This window comes from Coregonus lavaretus (assembly GCF_964263955.1).
Source record: "Coregonus lavaretus genome assembly, chromosome: 20".
NCBI classification, from domain to species: Eukaryota; Metazoa; Chordata; class Actinopteri; order Salmoniformes; family Salmonidae; genus Coregonus; species Coregonus lavaretus.
This window is the reverse complement of record NC_140007.1, coordinates 19,603,320-19,630,301: the sequence shown is the minus strand read 5'-3', so window position 1 is coordinate 19,630,301 and position 26,982 is coordinate 19,603,320. Positions and strand designations below refer to the sequence as shown.

The following is a 26,982-nucleotide window of genomic DNA, read 5'->3' as shown; positions in this document are numbered from 1 at the left end:
CACATGCTCGGCGCGCATAGCGGAATACACCAGAATGTCATCGATGAAGACCACTACACCGCGACCAAACATGTCCCAAAATACCTTGTTCACAAAGGACTAGAAGACGGATGGAGCATTCATCATATCGTATGGCATCCAGGGACGGCTTGTTCAATAGGGCGATATGGGCGACGCACTGCCAAACGGGAAAAGGAAGGGATTTTTTTTCTAATCAATTATATCACGGCAACAGCAGTTATCAGTGTTCACGTCTGATCTGCCAGCCACTAAATGTCAAATCAGGCTAAAGTCGTGCTTCAAATGGCCCCGCCCGTTTTTGGGGCGATTTCAGTCAAGTTGAAAATCGCCCAGAAGTCTCTCATAGCCTGTCATGTAAAATCTATTTTTTTCACATTTCAAAGCTTTCAATACATTCTCTATGGGTGTCTGTGGGCTTGCACTTACGCGCTTTCGTCATACGTGACGTAACGTTGAACGTAACTAAGACAATGGCGGCTAGAAGCGTCTCTGTTGCGACCTGCAGTGCGGCGTTATTTTATGTTTTTAATTTGTAGACTTAGTTTACAAACATTCTGCCAACCATGGATTTCCAGTGGTTGGTTTTGGACTGATCTTGTTGATCGTGTACATACCCGCTACGAACGGACTAAATAATGAAAACGCTGCTGGCAGCTGAATCCCAATACAGCTGGGAGACTTGGCTGGATGAGTCCCGGACAGAGAAGTGGAGCCGGCCACCTTCACCCTGGTCAGAGCGGACCGCGATCCTGGTAAGAGAGCGACTCTGTACCCCGACATTGAACTGCTTTCTGTGTCATTGCGACCTTACTATCAATTCAATTCAATTTAAGGGCTTTATTGGCATGGGAAACGTGTGTTAACATTGCCAAAGCAAGGGAAGTAGATAGTAAACAAAAGTGAAATAAACAATAAATATTAACAGTAAACATTACACTCAGAAGTTTCAAAAGAATAAAGACATTTCAAATGTCATATTATGTATATATACAGTGTTGTTACAATGTGCAAATAGTTAAAGTACAAATGGGAAAATAAATAAACATAAATATGGGTTGTATTTACAATGGTGTTTGTTCTTCACTGGTTGCCCTTTTCTTGTGGCAACAGGTCACAAATCTTGCAGCTGTGATGGCACACTGTGGTTTTTCACCCAGTAGATAAGGGAGTTTATCAAAATTGGGTTTGTTTTCGAATTCTTTGTGGATCGCTGTAATCTGAGGGAAATATGTGTCTCTAATATGGTCATACATTTGGCAGGAGGTTAGGAAGTGCAGCTCAGTTTCCACCTCATTTTGTGGGCAGTGTGCACATAGCCTGTCTTCTCTTGAGAGCCAGGTCTGCCTACGGCGGCCTTTCTCAATAGCAAGGCTATGGTCACTGAGTCTGTACATAGTCAAAGCTTTCATTAAGTTTGGGTCAGTCACAGTGGTCAGGTATTCTGCCACTGTGTACTCTCTGTTTAGGGCCAAATAGCATTCTAGTTTGCTCTGTTTTTTTGTTTGTTCTTTCCAATGTGTCAAGTAATTCTCTTTTTGTTTTCTCATGATTTGGTTGGGTCTAATTGTGTTGTTGTTGTTGTTGTTGTTGTTGTCCTGGGGCTGTGTGGGGTCTGTTTGTGTTTGTGAACAGAGGCCCAGGACAAGCTTACTTAGGGGACTCTTCTCCAAGTTCATCTCTCTGTAGGTGATGGCTTTGTTATGGAGGGTTTGGGAATCGCTTCCTTTTAAGTGGTTACTATCTGCCCCGTGAGTTCCCCCAATTGTTTGTTACCGTTGTGTACTGTTGATAATCACAAGTTTACTGGAGAACTGAGACCAAGTAGAGACTTTGGACAGGGTGGATATGGTATAATAAAGGCAGTTTATTCAGAGGTAAAGATATCTGGAATCGCGTGCACGGACTCGTGCACGTGTGTAGGTCACCTAAATCATCAGAAAAATTGCCCCTCCTGAGAATTTTTTCAGGAGCCGCCACTGATGGCATCACCAGGTATTCGTAATGCCTGTGGTTGTGCTGAATGCTGTCTTCCACTCGTCCCCCTCTCGGACACACACCAGGTTTTACGCACTCCGGAGATCAAATTTTGTGAAGAAGCGCGCCCCATGCATTGACTCGATCACAGATGGAATGAAGGGTAGAGGATAACTATAACGTAGTGTCCCCTTGTTCAGTGCTCGGTAATCAATGCAAGGGCGCAGACCTCCATCTTTCTTCTTCACAAAAAAGAAACTTGAGGAGGCGGGCGAAGTGGAGGGACGTATGAACCCCTGGCGCAGGGACTCAGAGACGTATGTCTCCATCGCCTCCGTTTCAGCCTGCGACAGGGGATACACATGACTCCTGGGAGGCACAGCGTCTACCAGGAGGTTTATTGCGCAATCCCCCGCCCGATGAGGTGGTAATTTGGTCGCATGCGATTTGGAAAACGTGTTCGCCAAATTTAGGTATTCGGGGGGAATGCGCACAGTGGAGGTAGTGTCTGGACTTGCCACTGTGGTTGCACCAACGGAAACACCTAGACACCTACCTGGACACTCTCGCGACCACCGGGTGAGAACCCTCTGTGGCCATGAAAGGGTGGGGTTGTGTAGTGCTAACCAGGGAAGACCTAACACAACAGGGGAATCAGGAGACTCAATAATGAAGAAGGTGACTTGCTCTCTATGGGTCTCGTGCGTAACCATAGTGACTGGTGCAGTACTTCCCTAATGAACCCGGACCCTAATGGTCGACTGTCAAGTGCTCTGATGGGGAGTGGAATGGATAGAGGAACCAATGTAATGCCTATGTGCAAATCACCTGTCCATAAAGTTCCCAGCTGCGCCTGAATCGACCAGCGCCTTACACTGGGGAACTACCGGGTAATCAGGAAAGTGGATGTGTAGGGTACAGTGCGCAGCAGAGGGCTCTGAACGAGTGTGTGTGTTCAATACCTGGAGTGACGCGAGAGTGCCCTGCCGACGACAGCGTGCAGGAGACCTGCTGGCTTCTAGAGGACGTCCTGGAAGCCCCCCCCCCCCCCCCGCCTCAGGTGGACCAGCCGCTCGCTAGCCTCTCTACCTTCGGGCGGGAGATCGAAGACGGCCCAAAAGAGGCGAGCGAACTCCCCGTAGTTGTCCAACGCGGCTCCTCCTTCACTCCAGACCGCGATGGCCCACTACAGGGCTTTCCCTGAGAGGCAGGAGACGAGGGCGGACACCTTCTCCCGCTCCGATGGAGCCGGGCTGATGTTCGAGAAGTATAAATCCAGATGTAGGAGGAATCCCTGGCACAGGGCAGCTGTCCCGTCAAAATCCTGTGGTCGGGATATATGAATCCCACTGGGTGCTGGGGTGTGGGTGGCTGGATCCGGTCGCTCAGCGACCTGGAGAACCCGATCCATCGCTTCTCCTAAGCTGGCTAACATCGTTGAATGCTCCCGGACCCGTGCCACGACTCCAGGCAGCTGCTCCTCTCCTGCTGACTCCATGTTTGGGTGTGTGATTCTGTGATGAGGTGATTTCAAAGGCGCAGGAGGGTAAATCACAGAATAACAGTATTTATTCTGAAACAGAGTTACGCAGTAATGCGTCAAAACACTCCAGTGAGCAAAACAGGCACACTGTAAAATAAATGGCACACAGGGAAAATAACCCGGCGATACAAAATACACGGAGCTCCACCGAGCTTCTCTATCCTCCACAATAAACAATCACACACAAAGACAAGGGGGCAGAGGGAACACTTATACAGGTACTGATGAGGGGATATGAACCAGGTGTGTGTAATAAACAAGACAAAACAAATGGAATGATGAGATGAGGAGCGGCAGTGGGTAGAAGGCCGGTGATGACGAATGCCGAAGCCTGCCCGAACAAGGAGAGGTGGCAGCTTCAGAGGAAGTTGTGACACCAATGGTGTTTTTGTTTATGTCTAGACCAATGTCCATTTGCACAAATATGTACAAGGAACCGGGAAGGGGAGGAATATTTGAGAAAAACATTTTCTCCTGACTTTGAACCAGACTTACTGCATAAGGAAGTTCAATTAATAGAAAACAACAGCAGTTGCTGCAATCAAGTGCTCCATGCACATGGGTTGCATGTTTATTTACTTAATGTTAACCTTTAGATTAACATATGAGAAGGTTACATGAAAATATATAAATCAAGTATAATCTAAGATATTATTGTCAATGGATATTTTAAACTGTCAATGGATGAATTGTCATTTGCTAATATAAGCCTAGGATATTATATTATTTTACATTTACATTTTACTCATTTAGCAGACACTCTTATCCAGAGCAACTTTCAGCTAGTACATCCATCTTTAGATAGCTAGGTGGGACAACCACATATCACAGTCATAGAAAGTACATGTTTCCTCAACAAAGTAGCTATAAGTAGTCAGAGCTAGTATCCTTAATCATTTACATCACTTATATCATTATGTCCTTCACTTTGTCCCTTAACAACTCATTTGGTATTTCATTTGTCTTATTTTATTAGCTAAATATTAGTATCCAAAGAATTTCGTAATATATTGATTTCATCTAAATGTTTGTTGTTGTGAAAAAATGATGTCTGTGGCAGAGTATTGGCTGTAAAATGTAGGCACACTTTGAACCATAGTAAAATGCCACTCACTTTCACTGGCAAAGACAACCCATTGAGGTGAGCTGATAACCACCTCTAAAAGGGAAGGGAGAGGAGAATAAATCATCAGTTTGAAGTATTTAGAGACAGAAATCAAGCAAGAGTTATATTTTAGATCTGTTTTTAAGAAAGAAAAAGGGGAAACACCTACATTCAAAATGCTTCAAATATTTTGCAGATTGATGACTTGACTGATTGTAATAGTGGTTAATGCTGGAATGACATGAAATTGTGTTACTGATCATAGAAGTGTTTGTCTGTCATAGTATTTCTCACCAATGGTTCTAAACCGTTTTACAGACTGCAGTAAGCTGGAAGAGAGAAGACCACTATGACAGCATCACTCTTTCACTCTCCCTTGATCCACCTGTGCCTGTGTCTGTTGGTCTGGTCTCACCTGGGCCTGTCTGAGGTCTCCGACTGCCGCCAGGGGACCACCCAGCAGTGCACAAACGCCTCCTTTGTTCCTGGCCATAGCCTAGTGGGCCAGGGCTTCGACGTGGTCACACTACGGCTCAAAGGAGCCTACGTGATCAACTCTCAGAGCTACCTGACCACCACCATCAACTCCTGTCCCCTGTGTGAGAACCCACTGATAAGCAACAGGTTTGAGAAGCTGCCCCTGTCTGTGCAGGACTGTAGCCTAGGGCTCGCCAGTTCTGCTTAACCTCTGTCAGCTCCTTGGTGGGGAGTGTCTATATGATACAGAATGACTGGAGGACGGCTGCGGGGCTGGCAGGGTTCACCAACCTGCAGCTGGAGGGCAGCCAGCCTGCAGTGTCCGGCTTAGCCTCCATCAGAGTGGACAAGTCCCTCTTCTCACTGCAACAACTCAGCTGCTCTCACTACAGGTAGGATCATGTGTCTCAGTCTGTCATCTGAGTGAATTAAGTGGTGCTAGTGGGGTGTTAGAGCAGAGATATGTGTGATTTGTTATTAGTGTGCAGGTCATGTCACAGATGAGAAATATGATTTGTAGACCGGACAATTGTTAACTTATTTTTTCTTTGATTTCTTTGTTTTTGTTTGCCGTTTTGTCTTGACTGCATGTTCTTATTTTCTACTGTCTTTCAATTCTTTGTTTATGTATTTGTTAAATGCTATTATGTATACACACCTGTCTGTGATCAGAGCCCTATACTACGTACATAGTTTGAGAAGTTAGTAAGGTAACTTTGGTCAACTCTGAGTTCAACTCGGGATAACCGGTACTACGAAAGTGGCTCACCTTTTAGCCAGGTACATTTCTATAGCAACGAATCCTTCAGAATTAACCTGCTCCCGGGAAGGCTAACTCAGGGCTAACTCCATTTATCCTGAATGAAGTGTCTGAGCCGCGAGTTGCGGACCAATTAAATCCAATTCCCTCCCTCTTGCAAAGATTGCATCATCATCCCCTTCATTTGAAGAAGACGACTGATTCAATATTTTATTAATCAAATGTTTTTTGTGTGTACTTTTTTTTATTGTAAAATACCTATCACATTACACATTTAGTAATGACAGAATACATTTTAAACTTCACGCACAGTAAAACGTATGTACAGTGCCTTGCAAAAGTATTCATCCCCCTTCGCGTTTTTCCTATTTTGTTGCATTACAACCTGTAATTTAAATGGATTTTTATTTGGATTTCATGAAATGGACATACACAAAATAGTTCAAATTGGTGAATTGAAATGAAAAAAAGAACTTGTTTCGGAAAAGTGGTGCGTGCATACGTATTCACCGCCTTTGCTATGAAGCCCCTAAATAAGATCTGGTGCAACCAATTACCTTCAGAAGTCACATAATTAGTTAAATAAAGTCCACCTGTGTGCAATCTAAGTGTCACATGATCTGTCACATGATCTCAGTATATATACACCAGTTCTGAAAGGCTCCAGAGTCTGCAACACCACTAAGCAAGGGGCACCACCAAGCAAGCGGCACCATGAAGACTAAGGACCTCTCCAAACAGGTCCACCAAATCGTCCACCAAATCTCGTCCACCAAATCTCACGGACCAGGCAAGGAGGGCATTAATCAGAGAGGCAACAAAGAGACCAAAGATAACCCTGAAGGAGCTGCAAAGCTCCACAGCGGAGATTGGAATATCTGTCCATAGGACCACTTTAAGCCGTACACTCCACAGAGCTGGGCTTTACGGAAGAGTGGACGGAAAAAAGCCATTGCTTAAATAAAAAAATAAGCAAACAGTTTGTTGTTCACCAAAAGGCATGTGGGAGACTCCCCAAACACTAGTCAGATGAGACTAAATTTGAGCTTTTTGGTCATCAAGGAAAACGCTATGTCTGGCGCAAACCCAACACCTCTCATCACCCCGAGAACACCATGGTGGCAGCATCATGCTGTGGGGAAGTTTTTCATTGGCAGGGACTGGGAAACTGGTCAGAATTGACGGTGAATAGTTAAGCACTCTCAAGTTTTCAGTTTTTTTGTCTTATTTCTTGTTTGTTGTAAGGCAACAAAATAGGAAAAATGCTAAGGTGGTGAATACTTTCGCAAGCCACTGTAAAATGTCTTTGCACTTTGCTAGTTAAAACAATAGGCAGGAAAACACACCCAGATTCTAATCTAATCAACTCAAATTTAAATGATAGGAGCATGTCCGTGTCGCTTCCTCTTTGAACTATCCGCCGTCTGACGAACAGAATAACACAGTTTCCCTGTAACAATAAATCCATAGCACTTACAGTACAATAGAGCATATCAAAATTCGTAGCTCTTTATGAACTCTTGAAACAATCCAAACATGACCATTTAATTCACAGTAACATTAGTTAGTTTCGTCGACTCAAGTTTCATCAGACTTCACACCTCTCCTGGCATCAGTGACCCCAGGACTTCCATGTGAACGGCTTGTCCCCGAGATTGCCACATACTGTATAAGGTGTTGCTCTCTCCTGTGAGATGTAAATATATGCCATCCATCCAATGTATTGACTCCGCACGCTGGGCCTCAGCACCTGCAAGTACCACCTTACCCACCTTACCCTCACTATACCCTCTCATGTTCTCCAAGTATTCCCTTTCTTTCTCCGGCAACTCCTTCTTTATCTCTTCTTCCCTCTTCTTTAGAAACTGGTGCATCTCCTCAAACTGGGGTGCTGATTTGAGCTGGCAGGACTTTTTTTTGTCATTTCTTCTTCCTGTTGTTTGGTCAGGTGCTCTATGGAGCCATTGTCACAGAGTGAGGAACTGAATTGACTCCTCTAGTTCCCGCCTCCTGGCCACGGCTGTTTCTTTGATACGTTTAAACGTATGCTCATCTTGCTTCTCCCCAATTATGCGTATGATGCAAACCAACTGTTGGTGTGTTTCACAGAAAAGCTTCAATTTCTCATCATGGCCAACGCACAACAGGTCAGTCCCCTTGTAAGAGAAACAATTATGAGAATAACAATATTTAAAGTATTTCCAGAAAATCCCCACAGAATATTGGGGAAATTAAATTACAAAATTCAAGAAGCTAATGAAAGGTTAAAAATGCTTATTTGTAAAATACTTTCATTGAAATGAAAAGGAATCTCCGTACACTCAGGATCAATGGACAATTTTCTATTTATTTAGGCTGAGCTTTCGGTCATCAGACCTTCATCAGGCTTTTATTACCGTAATTTATCAATCCAATTTAGTTACAAAACTCACCCCTCTCTTCTCATTATGGACTGCTTCCTTGCTCTTCTTATCCTGTTTAGCTTTCTCGGCCAATGTCTTCAGAACGTGGTTTGTTGAGAGGTTTCCCTCAGCTGCTGGGATTTTAGCGTGGCAATGAGGACTCATGTTCTGTGTTCTCCGAAAGTTTGTAAAGCCTTATCTGCAGAATTAGTGACTGCAGGAAAGGCTAATTGGGAGGGCCGGCTCTAGCCTTTTGGGGGTCCTAAGCGAGATTTGGTTTTGGTTCCCCCCCAAAAAGGAGCCGGCCCTGCTAACTGGATCAGTGAAGAAAGAAAGACATACAGAACAGGTTAGTTCCTCCATGTATGTGGCAGAGGCCATCTCTCTCAGCTGATCCATACCTAAGCCTGGGTCAGAATAAGGAAATAGTCTCTCAAGCCACAATTAATTCATTTCCTTATACTACCACTTCTAATTTTATGACTGTGTAACTGATTAAGTAGATCAGCTGATGCTTTGAAGCACTTTCACTTCTGCAAACTACCACACAGTTTGGTTTGCTACCCTAAATATATGCATTAATTATTACATTCTCCACTTAAGGAAGTAAAACCAATTTGGAATCAATGGATTTACCTTTGCACAATAGCCTATGTGGAAACGAATAATCTGACATCTGCCACGAATCTTCCAAGATCATCCATTTCTGGCAACAGCATACAGAAGTGCAACATCACTCTCTAGTGGTTACCCACTGCAAACATGTAGTAAATGTGACTTCAGAGAGAGCAGCTGAGGTTGTTCCACAGCAAACATACAGGATAAGCTAAATACTTCACACTTTTCTTTAAGATATGATTGATGTAACTTTATTTGTATCTTCAGTTTGCCCCTTTAATGTGCAAACCTACAGTATTTTTAATAACATTGATAAGGGGGCTGTGTGCACATCAACTGCACACTCAATGTAGATTATGCAGGATTATACACTGAGTATACAAAACATTAAGAACACCTGCTCTTTCCATGACATAGACTGACCAGGTGAATCCAGGTGAAAGCTATAATCCCTTATTGATGTCACTTGTTAAATCCACTTCAATCAGTGTAGATGAAGGGGAGAGACAGGTAAAATAAGGATTTTTAAGCCTTGAGACAATTGAGACATGGATTGTTTATGTGTGCCATTCAGATGGTGAATGGGCAAGACAAAAAATGTAAGTGCCTTTGAACAGGGTATGGTAGTAGGTGCCAGGTGCAACAATTTGTATCAAGAACTGCAGCACTGCTGGGTTTTTCACGTTCAACAGTTTCCCGTGTGTATCAAGAATGGTCCACCACCCAAAGTCACCCAAAGCAGATCCAGCCAACTTGACACAACTGTGGGAGGCATAGACACCAGTATTGCAAAGTTAGGGTAAAATATTATAGAACACCACACATTTTATATGAATACTTATCTGTTATCAGCCGAAGACTGGGATGGCCATTATTAGCACCCCATAATGAGAAGAGAGGGGTGAGTTTTGTAACTAAATTGGATTGATAAGTTAAGGTAATGAAAATCTGATGAATGTCTGATGACTGAAAGCTCAGCCTAAATACATTTAAAATTGTCCATTGATCCTGAGTGTACGGACATTCCTTTTCATTTCAATTAAAGACTCAAGGCATAGACACCAGTAATGCAAAGTTAAGGTAAAATAATATGAAATTGTATTTGTCAAGTATTTAATATGCACTTTTATTTGTCAAGGTCTTTGCACACAAGCTACAATATGTGCAGGTGAGGAAGATGATAAACCCTTATGAAAAGCCTCTAATCATCTAAATCATAAATTGTTCATTATAAAAACACAAGTCAACAAGTATGATACAATTTCATATACAGTCAGATACATAATTATTGGCACCCTTGATAAAGATGAGCAAAAAATACTGTATAAAATAAATAATACAAATACTGAGCTATATTGTATTTTACATTTTAGTCGACGCTCTTATCCAGAGCAACTTACAGTTAGTGAGTGTATACATTATTTTGTATTTTTCATACTGCCCCCCCCCCCCCCGTGGGAATCGAACCCACAACCCCTGAACTACATCCCTGCCGGCCATTCCCTCCCCTACCCTGGGCCAATTGTGCGCCGCCCCATGGGTCTCCCGGTCGCGGCCGGCTACGACAGAGCCTGGATTCGAACCAGGATCTCCAGTGGCACAGCCTTAGACCTCTGCGCCACTCGGGAGTCAACAAAAAGGGGAAATGTATAGGATTTTAGACTAATAAAATTGCTAATGGAAAGAGATTTTACATACACATAGGTTGGAGTCATTAAAACTCGTTTTTCAACCACTCCACAAATATCTTGTTAACAAACTATAGTTTTGGCAAGTCGGTTAGGACATCTACTTTGTGCATGACACAAGTAATTTTTCCAACAATTGTTTACAGACAGATTATTTCACTTATAATTCACTGTATCACAATTCCAGTGGGTCAGAAGTTTAAATACACTAAGTTGACTATGCCTTTAAACAGCTTGGAAAATTCGAGAAAATGATGTAATGGCTTTAGAAGCTTCTGATAGGCTAATTGACATCATTTGAGTCAATTGGAGGTGTACCTGTGGATGTAATTCAAGGCCTACCTTCAAACTCAGTGCCTCTTTGCTTGACATCATGGGAAAATCAAAAGAAATCAGCCAAGACCTCAGAAAATAAATTGTAGACCTCCACAAGTCTGGTTCATCCTTGGGAGCAATTTCCAAACGCCTGAAGGTACCACGTTCATCTGTACAAACAATAGTACACAAGTATAAACACCATGGGACCACGCAGCCATCATACCGAAAAGTGCAAATCAATCCCAGAACATCAGCAAAGGACCTTGTGAAGATGCTGGAGGAAGCAGGTACAAAAGTATCTCTATCCACGGTAAAACGAGTCCTATATCGACATAACCTGAAAGGCCGCTCAGCAAGGAAGAAGCCACTGCTCCAAAACCGCCATAAAAAAGCCAGACTACGGTTTGCAACTGCACATGGGGACAAAGATCTTACTTTTCAGAGAAATGTCCTCTGCTCTGATGAAACAAAATGAAACATAATGACCATTGTTATGTTTGGAGGAAAAAGGGGGTCTTGCAAGCCGAAGAACACCATCCCAACCGTGAAGCACGGGGGTGGCAGCATCATTCTGTGGGGGTCCTTTGCTGCAGGAGGGACTGGAGCACTTCACAAAATAGATGGCATCATGAGGAAGGAAAATGATGTGGATATATTGAAGTAACATCTCAAGACATCAGTCAGGAAGTTAAAGCTTGGTCGCAAATGCCATTTTTGACATGCGTTTTTCTGGATGTTTTTGTTGTTATTCTGTCTCTCACTGTTAAAATAAACCTACCATTAAAATTATAGACTGATCATTTCTTTGTCAGTGGGCAAACGTACAAAATCAGCAGGGGATCAAATACTTTTTTCCCTAACTGTATGAATGCAGCTGCCACTGTATTGAAGCCATTGGACGCAGTTTATCATAGGGCACTAAGCTTTATTACGGGTGATAGGTTCAGTACACATCACTGCATTTTGTATCAGAAAGTACGCTGGCCCTCTTTGAAATCTTGTAGATCGATGCATTGCACCCTTTCCGTTTATAAAGCCTTCCTTACTTGTGGAATGATCTCCAAGGCTCTCTAAAGTTGGATGCCTCTAGGGAAATTCAAAAGGCCAATTGAGGACCTTTTTACTGAAAAATGTGTTTGTTTTCTATGATTGTTTTGCTTTTAGTGTATTGATGTGAATATTGATGTGTATTGATATGTATGCAGGGCTCATCTGAGAAAGAGACCTTGATCTCAGCATGACGCCCTGTAAAAAAAAAAGAAGGAAAATATACCAAAAAAGACCTTAGATTACCCAAATCAAAAACTGCAACTTGTCTTTCCTCCCAAGGCCAAGTTGTAATTGCAGCTCAATAATACCATCAATAATAAGGTAAACTTTGAAGTCATACAAATTCTTTAGCTATAAATATTAATGGGCAGCTTGACATAAAGCAATAATCCATTGCAGACAGTGGTTAAACTGCTGTGGCACCAACTACAGTATGTAAGCATAGCCTCAGATCACATGGACCTAGGCTACTATACAAAGCCACCTTCCCCGTCTCATCCCTCAGCCTTGGCAAGTCGTCTGAACAATGACATCACAATTAAGTTTGATTCCTTGTGAATAATAATGTTGTGAGTTTAGATGGTGTCATTGCGCACAGTACTGTATATTTTATTAATTTCCCCTCACTAGTTAGCTTAGGTCTTGCATGGTGGTAAGGCTCATGGTTTATAATAGTGAACCATGATAGCGTCCTCATTAATCAAAGCAGGAGTCCCTGTCCAGTTAGCATTCATCATTGTTGCATTATGATATTCAGATGATTCAATACGAATGAACTCTCTGGGCTGAGACGGTGGGCCAAAAAGAAAGAGCGGGCTGAAAGCGAAAATAAATCAATGTACACCGGAAAGGCTGTTCTCAGCAGTACTACAGAGTTGTCTTTTCCAGGTATAGGCTTCAGATCTGTTCTCCATCTCACAAAGATCTGAAGACTTGGAGGACAGTAGGCTTAGCTTTGTTCAGGAGGTAGGTACACAGGCACGCACGCAACACACACCTTTCCATAACAGCTGTTACAGCCTAAGCAGGCCTTTCTCAGTTTGGATTTATGCGAGCGATGATGACCACTTTGGTTATTGTTTCAGTGATGTAAAAATTAAATGGAGGGACGAGGTAAAGATTACAATGCATTTTTTATGAGGGCCAGGCTTTCATATGCATTACCTAGCGTGGAAAATGCCCTGCATTAAAGTGAGGGATTGCTTACAGTGATGATCTAATGCTTCACAAATAAAATGCACTCATGCATAATGATAACCAAGACCTCTGGCATACCTTTGAAGATCCACTATTTTTAGTGTTAGTATTGTTATATCCTCTTTTGACCAGCAGGGGGAGTCCGGAACACATTACAGCAGGAGGAGTCCGGATTTACAAGACCAAGTTATTGCTACACAGCAAAGATGATTTAAGATTTGATGACATTCTCATCAATACATTTATTTACTATGAGGTATCAAATATATTTTCTTAGTTACAGAAGGGAAAACAACGAGTCAGAACCATCATAAATAGCCTTCAACAAATAGGGGCAACTGTGATGAAGGCCCTGCTACTGGGGGCTCCTGCTCTGATAGGCCAGCCAGCCAAACTCTGCTTTCGTATACTGGCCAATCACCTCCTTAGCACCCTGCCCTTGGGCATCAGGTGAGTTACACCCCTAGCGGAGTAGAGAACAACCGGATTTATCCGGTTTTCAGGGATACAGTCTTCAACCTAGTTTCCTTTTCCGCTGAAAACCGGATGTGGGAACTCCGCTCAGGTGTTTCTTTTACGCCTGCTACGTTATGTTAGGTGAGTTAAGTTTCCAAAAGAGCGAGCGAAATGGGCAGTCAAGTTGAAAGTTGGACATACAGTATTGAAGAGGTCAAACAGTATTAGAACCAGCACTAAAACCCAGTTTAGTTCAGGAACTTTGTCTCGGTGCAATGTTAATTAAGTCAACAGAGTAGATGGGTTCCCTGCAGATCTCTTCTTGATGCAGGTAAAAGGCCTGAGGTGTCTGATGCGGCCGTGAACTAAAATATATAAATAAAGTGCAGCAATTCCCACCTTTACACCATTGCATTGTGCCCATTGGACTAGAGGCATTCACCCTGTCTGGCAGTGTTCCACTCCACAGAGAGATTGTCCCCTGCAAATAACTAATGATTTTTGTCCTACTTTGCAATTAAAACGCCATTCTCAGAAGAGATGGCGGATGATGCAGTGTGTATTCATGCCTACAAAGCTATATGTTTAATTCCAAATTAAAACAGGCATCTTTAGTGTTAAACTGGGGGAAAATATTGCTTCGACATTGATCTTGGTGGGCGATGATGTCTGTTTTTCAATAATAACTGGAGATGAAAAAATAGTAAATTAGCTGAGGTCATTGTGCAGATCAAATGGATACCTTCAGTAGTGTTGTCATGAAGTTGAGTTTACATGAATACACTGTTCAAACTTCAGCGTCATCATACAGTGTAGTGGTGATCAACATGCATATCAAATAATGATGACATACAACTAGCAGCAATCTCAATACTTCACCTTGAGTTTAGATTGCTCATTATTTCCTTTGTCCCACCTTTCCCCTTTCTCTGTGCCTCTACCTGTCCTCACTCTTTCTCATCTCATCTCATCTCTCTCCTTCTCTGAGAAATGGCTGGGCTAGGCATATGGGCTCACCCTCTGACCTTTCCCAGGCCAGACACAGAGGTAGACAGGACAGAGAGAAGCCGTTGATCTGGAATACAACAGCAAGCAGCCTTGTATAGAGACAACCATTGGTCTCAGCTTCAGGGAGAGGGAGAGAGAGATTTGGTGTACAAAGTGCAGTATTCTCATGTGTGCATTTGTCCTGACATTGTACACAGTATCTTTATCTGCAACCCCCTGTCACGATCGTTCATGAACGAGAAGGACCAAGGCGCAGCGTGATATGCATTCATATTTATTTACGTACTGAACACACAACAAAACAACAAACGAAACGTGAAGTCCAAGGTAGACAAATAACATACCTCACACGGAACAAGATCCCACAACCCACTAGTGCCAACCGGCTACCTAAGTATGGTCCCCAATCAGAGACAACGAGCTACAGCTGCCTCTGATTGGGAACCACCCTGGCCAACATAGATCTAAACTATCTAGAAACTAAACGTAGAAACTACACACCCTGGCTCAACATTTAAGAGTCCCCAGAGCCAGGGCGTGACAGTACCCCCCCCTAAAGGTGCGGACTCCGTACCAAGCCCTGTCTGGACCCTGGTGTAGGAGACCCCGAACCTGGAGAGGGGCTGACGTCTGGGTCTGGACTGGAACCGCTGACTGGAGCTGGACCCGACGACGGTGGAGCGAACTGCTCTGACTCCGGCGTGGAGCCGCTGACCGGAGCTGGATCAGGCACCGGTGGAGCAGACTGCTCTAGCTCCGGAGTGGAGCAGCTGACCGGTGCCGGACCAGGCACCGGTGGAACAGGCACGGGCCGTGCCGGACTGGACACACGCACCACTGGCTTGATGCGAGGAGCAGGAACAGGCCGGACCGGGCTGGCGACGCACACCACTGGCTTGGTGCGAGGGACAGGAACAGGCCGGACCGGGCTGGCGACGCGCACCACTGTCTTGGTGCGAGGGACAGGAACAGGCCGGACCGGGCTGGAGACGCGCACCACTGGCTTGGTGCGGGGAGCAGGAACGGGCCGGGCCGGACTGGGAACACGCACCACTGGCTTGGTGCGGGGAGCAGGAACGGGCCGGGCCGGGCTGCAAAGTCAAAATTGGCGGTGTTGTAAAAATGAATTAAAACAAAAATGAGCTTTTTGGTCTTAATTAAAGGTTAGGGTTAGGCATTCGGGTTAGCAGTGTGGTTAAGGTTAGGCTGTTATGACTTTGTGGCTGTTCCAACTAGTGCAGTGGGAAGGAAGTAGATTATTATTAGAGCAGGTGCAGTGCATTGAAAATCCATTCAGTGTTGCTGTCACAGCGATTCTGTTCCATTGAATTAAGTGGGGTCAATTCTACAAATCAAAAGATTACACTGAGGAGAGAGCGAGGACCAATTGCACTCACACAAACTTGTTGCTTGCACACACAGGCATACATTCACGCACACAGACACACACACAAAATCTACCTTGCGTGACAGTCCGATCGCAGGGACCTAGAGCAGGTAATGAGATGTAGTTGTGATTGTGCTGAGTGGGACGCTCTTGAGTTTGGGGACCTTGGCATTCGACACACACACACCTTGCGGCGACCCAGGCTTCCTTTAATTATTACACGGGCCTGGCTAATCGATTGCATATAGTTAATCCTATTTCATCATCTCATATTCATTTGAGCCAGTGTCATATTTAAAGCAAGCACAGTGATTTCCATCTGTATGTGGGTAATTGTGTGAGTGTGTGTGTGTGTGTGCGGCTTATTCTCTGCAGTAAGACCATGCTCTTTGAGGAACAGCAAGCTTTTGTCTCAGAGCCCTAGCAGTTTCCTCAAGGTTTCCTTCAGTTGTTTCTCTCTGCTAGTTCAGATGGAAAACATTCTTCAAAGTGCCCCTGAGCTGTGATGTTCAATCTCCTTTCTCAGGGGACTGCAGTGCACATTGCTGCTGTTCATTCGCTCGCTAATATCAATTAGAAGTAAAGACTTGTTTAGACTGTGTGATCTATGATTTTAGTGCTTTTAACTTCAAACACCATTTAGACTTTATCCAGCGCATTAATTTCTGTTTTTTTTATGTCGAGTTTAAAAGGAGAGTTATACAGTATTGAATGTGTTTCCCTCAGCTTCCGCATCTTGTCTCCATATTGTGGTTGGTGTAATGTGCTGTGTGTGTTAATAATAACCTCGTGTTTGCTCTGTTTGACTGTGTAACAGGGAGGACTCGGCAGCGGGGCATTAAGTGAGTGGTGGGGGAATAATTAGGAGACTGTGTGAGATGTAACTGAACAGTCTGGCTGGCAGAAACACTTTGGCCCACAGCCAAATGACTTCAGTACTAAGTGTTTCCAAAATTAGACTTAGGCAACTCTTACCCTCCAACTCACTCTCTTCTTGTTTTTCATCTACATCACTCGCTCTTCCTCCATACCCCCTCTCTCTTTATTACTATCTATCCACTCTGTTCAACCTGGTCTCAGAGCATTTTGTATTATTCTGTACGTAAATCCGGAACACTCATTTTAGGATGATATGTTACGTTTCATATGGGATGTATTAATTTGTGTATGTCCATCACAAATGTTGTATGATACAGTGAGGGAAAAAAGTATTTGATCCCCTGCTGATTTTGTACGTTTGCCCACTGACAAAGAAATGATCAGTCTATAATTTTAATGGTAGGTTTATTTGAACAGTGAGAGACAGAATAACAACAAAAACATCCAGAAAAACGCATGTCAAAAATGTTATAAATTGATTTGCATTTTAATGAGGGAAAGAAGTATTTGACCCCCTCTCAATCAGAAAGATTTCTGGCTCCCAGGTGTATTTTATACAGGTAACGAGCTGAGATTAGGAGCACACTCTTAAAGGGAGTGCTCCTAATCTCAGCTTGTTACCTGTATAAAAGACACCTGTCCACAGAAGCGATCAATCAATCAGATTCCAAACTCTCCACCATGGCCAAGACCAAAGAGCTCTCCAAGGATGTCAGAGACAAGATTGTAGACCTACACAAGGCTGGAATGGGCTACAAGACCATCGCCAAGCAGCTTGGTGAGAAGGTGACAACAGTTGGTGCGATTATTCGCAAATGAAAGAAACACAAAATAACTGTCAATCTCCCCCGGCCTGGGGCTCCATGCAAGATCTCACCTCGTGGAGTTGCAATGATCATGAGAACGATGAGGAATCAGCCCAGAACTACACGGGGGGATCTTGTCAATGATCTCAAGGCAGCTGGGACCATAGTCACCAAGAAAACTATTGGTAACACACTACGCTGTGAAGGACTGAAATCCTGCAGCGCCCACAAGGTCCCCCTGCTCAAGAAAGCACATATACAGGGCCGTCTGAAGTTTGCCAATGAACATCTGAATGATTCAGAGGAGAACTGGGTGAAAGTGTTGTGGTCAGATGAGACCAAAATCGAGCTCTTTGGCATCAACTCAACTCGCCGTGTTTGGAGGAGGAGGAATGCTGCCTATGATCCCAAGAACACCATCCCCACTGTCATACATGGAGGTGGAAACATTATGCTTTGGGGGTGTTTTTCTGCTAAGGGGACAGGACAACTTCACCGCATCAAAGGGACGATGGACGGGGCCATGTACCGTCAAATCTTGGGTGAGAACCTCCTTCCCTCAGCCAGGGCATTGAAAATGGGTCGTGGATGGGTATTCCAGCATGACAATGACCCAAAACACACAGCCAAGGCAACAAAGGAGTGGCTCAAGAAGAAGCACATTAAGGTCCTGGCGTGGCCTAGCCAGTCTCCAGACCTTAATTCCATAGAAAATCTGTGCAGGGAGCTGAAGGTTCGAGTTGCCAAACGTCAGCCTCGAAACCTTAATGACTTGGAGAAGATTTGCAAAGAGGAGTGGAACAAAATCCCTCCTGAGATGTGTGCAAACCTGGTGGCCAACTACAAGAAAAGTCTGACCTCTGTGATTGCCAACAAGGGTTTTGCCACCAAGTACTAAGTCATGTTTTGCAGAGGGGTCAAATACTTATTTCCCTCATTAAAATGCAAATCAATTCATAACATTTTTGACATGAGTTTTTTCTGGATTGTTTTGTTGTTGTTATTCTGTCTCTCACTGTTCAAATAAACCTACCATTAAAATTATAGACTGATCATGTCTTTGTCAGTGGGCAAACGTACAAAATCAGCAGGGGATCAAATACTTTTTTCCCTCACTGTATGTTACGAATTACAATTCGTATTATATGTTATGAATTTGTAAAATGTATAATGTTACAAATTTGCAAAGGTACGATATGTTACAAATTCTAGCTAGGTGGCTAACGTTAGATATGTGGCTGACATTAGCTAGCTGGCTAACATTGGCTAGGAGTTAGGGGTTAAGGTTAAGGTTAGGGTTAAGTTTAGGAGTTAGGTTAAAGGGTTAAGGTTAGGGTTAGGGGACGGGTTAGCTAAAAGGGTTGGGGTAAGGGTTAGATAACATGCAAAGTAGTTCCAAGTAGCTAAGAAAATAGTAGGTAGTTGAAAAGTTGCTAAAAGGCTAAAGTTGTCCGCGATGAGATTTGAACTTGCAACCTTTGGGTTGCTAGACGTTCACGTTATACACCCATCATCCACCCCCCTACTTTTGTTTTTGCCTTAAGTAACCATTTGTCTTATGTAACCATACTAAACGTAACATATCATACTAATTTGAGTGTCCCAGATTTATTTTTACTATGTTATGTCTAGTCTATGAGACCAGGCTGCTCTGTTATTTAGAACTCAAAATTGATTATACACAAGAATGACAAAACATACTGCTCGTTATGCTTAAAGAGATATCAATGATTATTGTCTTCTGTATTCGTGTGGAAATCATTTGACATATTGCAAGCAAATGCCTGCTGCTATGCAGTGAGTTATTGGTCTGAATAATGTAGCACGATTTATAACCACTAATACAGCCTTGGGAAAGAGTCCATTTGCCTCTATATTTTACGACAGTACACGTAATGCCAAAACTCAGTTGTAAAACATTTGATAGCAAAACAGAAGCCAAAGACATGGGGTTTGTGTTTATGTGTAAATGTATGTTTGTGCCTCTCACTATTGATAGTGTTGTATTATGTATTTTCTCTCTTGGGGTTGGTCAATAGAAGGCATCCCACCATGAGAGAAAGAGATAACGGACATAGTTGAGGGGGTGGATAGACCATGGACCTCCAATCACACACCTCTCCAGAGACAGCCAGGAACCACAGGCTCTACAGGAGCAGCTCTGGTGAGTCTGCATCATCATGTGTGTCCCAGAGTAACACAGAGTCTTAGAGGCAGGTGGCAGCGATAGCATCTCACCCCACAGTGACCACTGACCACAGAATAAGATTCTGAATATTTAATAAGTCCTTTAGTTGGACCATAAGATGACCCATGGTTCAGCTGATGATAAGATAGCAGTTATCACATTCTTTATCTGCTGCACTATAGCGGAGTTCTCAGAAAACACATTCAAATAATGCAATGGGTGAACGCTTCACAACATGAAAAAGATGATGAAGTTATAGAACAGGCTGGATAATGGATCACCACTCTTACAAGATGGGCTGAGATTTTACTGTGAAGCCGTGGTATACAGTGATTTGTGCTGTGGATGCACTCTTGACGTCCCAGCCCAGGGACGAACGATGCACGTTGACTTTGAGAATAATGTGTTGGCATCATTAGCTCAGTGTTAATGTAGGGCTGAAGTCCTGGGCTATTGAGCGCTGCATAATTTATTAGATTTCATGCTGATGATTATTTCAGATTGAAATGGATGTGATCCCGTATTGTTCCGCACTGTTAAGCTGTGCAGAGTGAGTAATGAGGCTGCAGTGGGGAGTGGGGAGGAGCGGAGTGGACAGGCCAGAGCCAGAGAGCCAGAGCCAGCTCACAGCCAGGCAGCCAGCAGATACTGTAATGCAGCCAGGAAATAGCTACTGTAGCTAGCTAACACCACTGGCTACTGTAGGGGAATCCACAGGTGAGCACTGTGGGGCACAATGGGTCTCCTTTTACTATACAGGATAGCTGAGAGTGTTGTAGTTGCCAGAGTTTAGAGTATTGTGATTGTGGAACTCCTCAAAGGTTCAGAGAATGTACTATAAACCCCTTATATTACAGTAGTTGTGAGTAATATTTCTCTATTTGCTTTGCTCTGTGGTTAAAGTGTGACGGTGTGTTTATTTTTGTAGGTGGGAAAGTGTTTGAATTATTTAATTATTTGTTTTGTTTGTGTGAGTGAACAAGATAGAGGGTGTGAACGTGTGGGTGGGGGTGTGTATGTGCGCCTGTGTGTGTTTTCGTGTTTGTGTGTTCCATCTGTCAGTGGGTGAGTGTGAATAGGACAGGCGGAGGCCTCGGTGCAGAGAAACAATGTCACAGACACACAGAGCAGGAATGGGAAACAGGGGAAATAATGGGCACAGATTCTTCAATTTAACTCAGTATTGATTTCTGTTCTTTCCCTTTGGGTTGTGTCTTCCCTGGTCTTCTTCTGCAACTGCCTGCCATGAGAAGTAGCTGTGTGTCTGAAACAGGGACTTAGTCCTGGGAGAGAGGGAGAGTTCCTTAACTCTGCAGCCCTGCAGCCTACACAGGTAGCTAACTCTGAGGGACAGCACAGATATGGAGACAGTATACCAGTCTTTTCTCCTCTGTTGGGGCTGATTGAAACTACTAACCCTCATTAGATCCTATATTGGGCACTTTCAGATACATGGAGTTGCTGTCCTCTCCTCTCCACGACCATGTCTCCTGGATGGGGGTCTGGGGAGATCTAAAATGTTAGTTATCCATGAGTTGCCTGCCAGATGCCACAGGTAGCTGGAACACTGTGTTCACCATGTGCTCCTGGCTTAGCTTTCCCCAGTACATTAACCCTGAGGGCTGGCTGTGGCCTTGTACATGAATACCATCAGCAGCCATACGAGCCAGCACACTGCCAACCTCTGGGGTTCCTCTCTCTCTGTCTGCTGATGGCACTGGGAGACAATGCTGCTTAATTGCAAACGGCTGTGCACAATAACTTTATTTACCGGTTTAATTGTTGTGCAGAGGGGGCCATGACCGGCGCTAGAAACCTCGGTGGAGATAACTCTTTTAAACACAACTTATCTCCTGGGAAACACAAAGTGAGGGAGAGGCGAGGCAAAGTCAGCCAGCATCCGCCACTAAAGGCACTAAAGGGTAATATATGAATCTTCCCCTGTTGTAGAGTGGCATAGAGTGTCGTCCTGTGTGTAATAGTACCCAGGGCCCCTCTGTCCCCACATCATGGAGGGAAAAGGCCTGCATTGACCTCATTTCAAGGTGCTTTCTCTTCTTTTTGAGGCTCATTATTCTGAGGCTTTGCCACAGTGCTATTGGTCTTGTTCTGCTGTACTTTGATCGCTGTGGCCATGTTATCGTAAAGCTGAGACAGAGGTCTGGTCCCCAGGTCACATCGCGGGCCTCGTCATGCTTAAGTGGAATTGTAAATAGAGGTTCTGTCAGGCCTGGCTGGCAGACCTGCTACACCTGGGAGGAACACTGAGGAGCACGCAACACTGTAGACACACACACACACACACACTGCTGGATTCTAACTGGCTGGACTGATGCTGACAAGTGCTACTGGAAATGATGTTGCATAATAAAACAAGATGTATAAAAACACACGCACACTCACTCACTCTGCAGCATAAATGCACCCTGGAGTTCCCCCTATGTATATCCTGTCAGTTGATATTACTTATTTCCATCACTGTCTTCACGCATTTCTTCTCTCTCTGTGTGTCTGTCTCTCTGCTATAATAAGAGGGGTGAGAGACAGACCCCCTGTTTCTCTACTAACTGATTCTCCAGTAGCTCAGCGGTGCCTCAGCCTTGCAGGTGTGGAGCAGACAGACTGATGGTGGCTAGTTACGGCCCTGCTCCCTGCTAGCTCAGTGTCTACGTGATGGGCTGCTGTGGCATCTGCTCCTGAGTGTCCATCTCATCATCGACATGAGTGCATCAGCAACACAGCTTCTCTTTCTTTCCTTCTCTTCTCTTTGTCCTTCTTTTTGTGTCCTTGCTCAATGCACTTGTCAGTGTTGTTGTTGTATTTCTTCGGGACGTTTTCCTTGGCTGTTTGTCAGATATGATGAAACGCACCTCCCCTCCTTACCTCCTTTCCCCCCGTCCCCCCTCCCCTCCTTTGAACCTATCACTGAGCTGTCTGTTCCCTCCTGTCGCCTCGTTTGTTTCTGCATGAACCTCCTCAGAGAGAGATGCCATCCAGTGCCCTTGTCAGGAAACACCAGTCCACAAAAGGTCATCTCTCTCTCTTTCTCGCTCTCTTCGCTTTCTCTTTTCTTCTCTTTCTCAATGTCTCTCTATTCTCTTTCTTTTTCAATCTATCCCCGCTATCTCTGGGGTATTCATCTCTCTCCTTGTCTCTCTCTTTGTCTCTCTTTCTCTCTGTGAGATTCAGGCATGTACTACCCCGTTGAGGTCTATAGTCAATTCATACATGTTTAGACCATCCAGATGACAAATATAATGGCTAATGCAACGGCTAAAGGAAAATGTGCTTGCACTGTGTTTTGTCTAGGGAGGTACACTGTAGTTTGTGTCTGTGAGAGAGTGATATAGAGAGTGTACGTGTGTGTTTTTGTGTGTTTGTGTGTAGGTGCTCTCCCCTGCACAGAGAAGTTCATGTGTGAAGGTAGGTCGAGCCAGAGGACAGGAGGATGGGAGGGAGGCTGGCAGAGGGGAGAAGCAAGGATTTAGCGCTTCATTAACCCCACCCCCAACCCCACTCACCCCCACTTCAGTCCGCCACCCCTCCTTATTCCATCCCCCCTGCCAAATGCCCCCGCTCCCGTCCCCTGTGTTAGCCTGCCACAGCTCCATTCCACCACTGCTCTCCTCCTTTCTCCCTCAGACCCGTAGGCCTCTCATGTTCTGTCCCCATCATAACCCATAATATGGTCTCTGTAGATTGTAAATGGGGAGAAAGTCCTACAGGTACACTAGTCATATTTTCCCATTCCCTGCCCCCCTATATCCAGCCATGGTTGTCTCAAGGACACAGTCTGCCTCTCCCTCTCTATCTCTCTCCCTCTCTCTCGCCCTCTCTCCGGCAGCAGCGTCTGGATGTATGGATCCTGAATGTTGTGCAGGAGCCAGTCAGAGGGTTTATTCATGGTGTGATATGTACGCTGAATACACATTGGAATGAGAAGGGAAGGATGAAGGGAGGGAGAGCTATTCCTGTGGGATGCTCTGTGGCAGGTATCCCATGGTGCTCAGAGGAGAAGCACAAGATGATCTCAGTATTCTTTTTTTATTCATATGGAGCAGGTGATAAGAGGGACAGAGCGGAGCAGAGGAAGAGCAGAGTAGGGAGGGAGAAGGACTACTGAGTGGAATCTGAACACAATACTACGGTTACATCAGTCTCTCTGACCTATCTGTCTGTCTACCATTATTTCTCCCTGTAGAATCTGCTGAGTGGACAGCATAATCTGGACTGTGTGTGTGTATGTGTATGTGTGCTGATCGTTTGTGTGTTTTTGGGACAGATAGACATTTGCTTTTAACTGTGAATAGTTGGGCGTGTGTGTATGGTTATGTGTCTGTGCGTGCGAGGCCGCCCGTGTGAGAATCTGAGGGAGAGGAGAGCGGTAGAGAGAGAAAGGATCTATGAATAGCGGACTCACACTTCTCTCTGGGATAGAGGGCATTCGTTATCTCCTGGTCCGCTGGGAGTTCCCACCTCTTTAAAATGCGGCCAGTTGAGCTGCCTCTGAAAGGGGGCCGGGCTTACGTTTAACCTGCGTTGCGGCAGGCCGTAACCATGGCGATTTACTTTACAGTGTGATGGCACAATTTAGGGATTTCCTTTGTCGCGCCCTTATTGTTCACGGTCGCATTGCAGAGGTGTGCTACAGTATATTGCTTTAGACTCTAGAAGAGTGGATCCTCATTCCTGGACTGGCATCAGGTTCGTCTGTGGAGACTTTATATTTCTAATTGACTCCGTGTCCTTTTGTCTTTTACCCGTCATTGTGTCTTTTGTCGATTGTTTTTTTATCATCCGAATATGCCACGTTGCACAAATACAAATTTGCTTTCGCAAATACAAATCAGAGCGCAAGGACACTGCTCCATTTTTATTATTTGCTAGTTTAGAGGAACAGAATCCATTGATTTTCTCCCAGGGAGTATATAGTATTATATGAAATGTGTTGTTTCTCTGAGTGGTGAAGTAATGAATTATCTTAATTAGAGAGCTCAATAAAAAAGTGAAGAGAATGTTCCACTGGAGGATAATAACACAGAGACTCTCTCTCTCATTCTCTTCTCTTCTCTTCTCTTCTCTTCTCTTCTCTTCTCTTCTCTTCTCTTCTCTTCTCTTCTCTTCTCTTCTCTTCTCTTCTCTTCTCTTCTCTTCTCTTCTCTTCTCTTCTCTTCTCTTCTCTAATTTTCTCTTTGCTGAATAAGACATCACAGCCATCGCTCCCCCAGCACAGCACCAGTCTCACTCATATTCATGTTATCTGCACATTTATTTTGAGTTTACGCCAATGAGTGATTAATTATTCCCAGCTCCAATTACCATTCAATTACCACCAACACATAAAAATGTCCATGTTTGGCCAAATAACGCTTTGCAATCATGCCATGCCACATTACTGGGCTAATTGAGGTTAATTAAGTAACTGGTAAGTAAAAACACATTAATGAGCGTAATTAAGGATATCATTGGAGTGGGTATAAGTAAATAACGCAGTAGTTACTGGAGTCAACTCCCCATCACGCCACCCTTTCAGAAGACAATCGACAATCACAGACTTTCATGAGTAATGATTGAGAATTGCTGCTTTTAAGGCAAGGCAACTGTTTTGTTTAGGATATGATTGTACTATTGTGCATATGAGCATGTCTCTGCCTGTATGTGTGTACTTTATGTCTTTGAGTGTGAGCGTATATCTCCCTAACTCAGACCTATCCTCTGACCTATCCTGTGTGTAGTTCTATGTGATGTGGCCGTATGACAGACAGTGCTGTATGATGACAGATGAAGCAGGGCTTCCTGGATCTGAATCACTACTGAAGTGCCTGGGCCATGAGAGATGGGTCTCAGCACTCACACAGATAGGCAAGGCAGACAGACAGGTAACAGGCAGACACACAGGCTGACAGGGAGAAACAGGCAGATGGGCAGGCAGGCAGGCAGGCAGAGACAGACAGACAGACAGACAAACAGACAGACAGACAGACAGACAGACAGACAGACAGACAGACAGACAGACAGACAGACAGACAGACAGACAGACAGACAGACAGACAGACAGACAGACAGACAGACAGACAGGCAGACAGGCAGACAGGCAGACAGGCAGACAGGCAGACAGGCAGACAGGCAGAGAGTCGAGCAGGCAAGACAAGCAGGCAAGCAAAGAGACAGACTGCAGACAGAGAGAGATAAAGGCCTAACATCACACGCCACAGATAAGGCTACGCCTGTGGAGATAGGACCTTTCAGATCAGCAGGACATAGACAAGTGACAGGAGAGCAGAGCAGGGCAGAGGAGAGGAGAGGAGAGGAGAGGAGAGGAGAGGAGAGGAGAGGAGAGGAGAGGAGAGGAGAGGAGAGGAGAGGAGAGGAGAGGAGAGGAGAGGAGAGGAGAGGAGAGGAGAGGAGAGGAGGATACAAATAGAGGGAAGAGAATAAAGAGGGACAGTCATTTCCTCATTCTGATCCTTCACTACCAAGGAAAGAGGGACCACCCTGTAATGCTCTTATTACAGATTATGAAGCTTTAATTTCAGTCTAGTCCAAGGGAAAGCTCCTTTAATGTAAATGTTGCCAACATTTTAGCTCAACAATCTGGTCTGGGAAATACTGTGATGGTCAATAATCAGTCTCTGGTCATAAGTTTCAAATCTATGTGTTGTCTTATGATGTGAACTTGAAAAGAGAAGCATCGCCCATCGTCATGGTGTCTAACTGGTCTGAAAGCCCCAGGATGTTGGGCCAGTGGAGCTGATCAGAATCATTGATCACAATGTTCCTCTGCTTTAGGCCCCAGTGTCTTTCCCTTTCCCTGGCTAGGCTGAGCTGAGCTTACTGAGCTGAATCTTATGAGCGTGTTTAGCGATTAGATCGTTTTGATTTGTTTCCTGTTTGCGGCTGCAGGAGGGAAAGACGTTCACTTATTGATTCATCTAACTACCGGAGACATTTGTGTCCCAGTAATGATGTGGTTTCCCGGGTGTTTTCACTAGTTACTATAATGTACTGCCCAAAATTACGTTGAAGTAGAGAACTTATCGATATAGCCTATCATCCACGTTTTCCAACCCCTACATTAGTTTATAGCATTGCTTTCCACTTTCCC

At 44.3% G+C, this 26,982-nt stretch overlaps 1 protein-coding gene across 1 annotated transcript; it reads right to left on the bottom strand.

The window, feature by feature from the left end:
• Positions 1–7,293: 7,293 nt before the first annotated feature.
• Positions 7,294–8,663, bottom strand: LOC311147637 (uncharacterized protein; the record flags this gene model as incomplete). Its single annotated transcript, XM_084184368.1, has 3 exons — positions 7,294–7,304; positions 7,658–7,763; positions 8,598–8,663. 3 exons carry the CDS (start codon positions 8,661–8,663, stop codon positions 7,294–7,296), a joined length of 183 nt encoding a protein of 60 aa, XP_084040494.1.
• Positions 8,664–26,982: the final 18,319 nt, after the last annotated feature.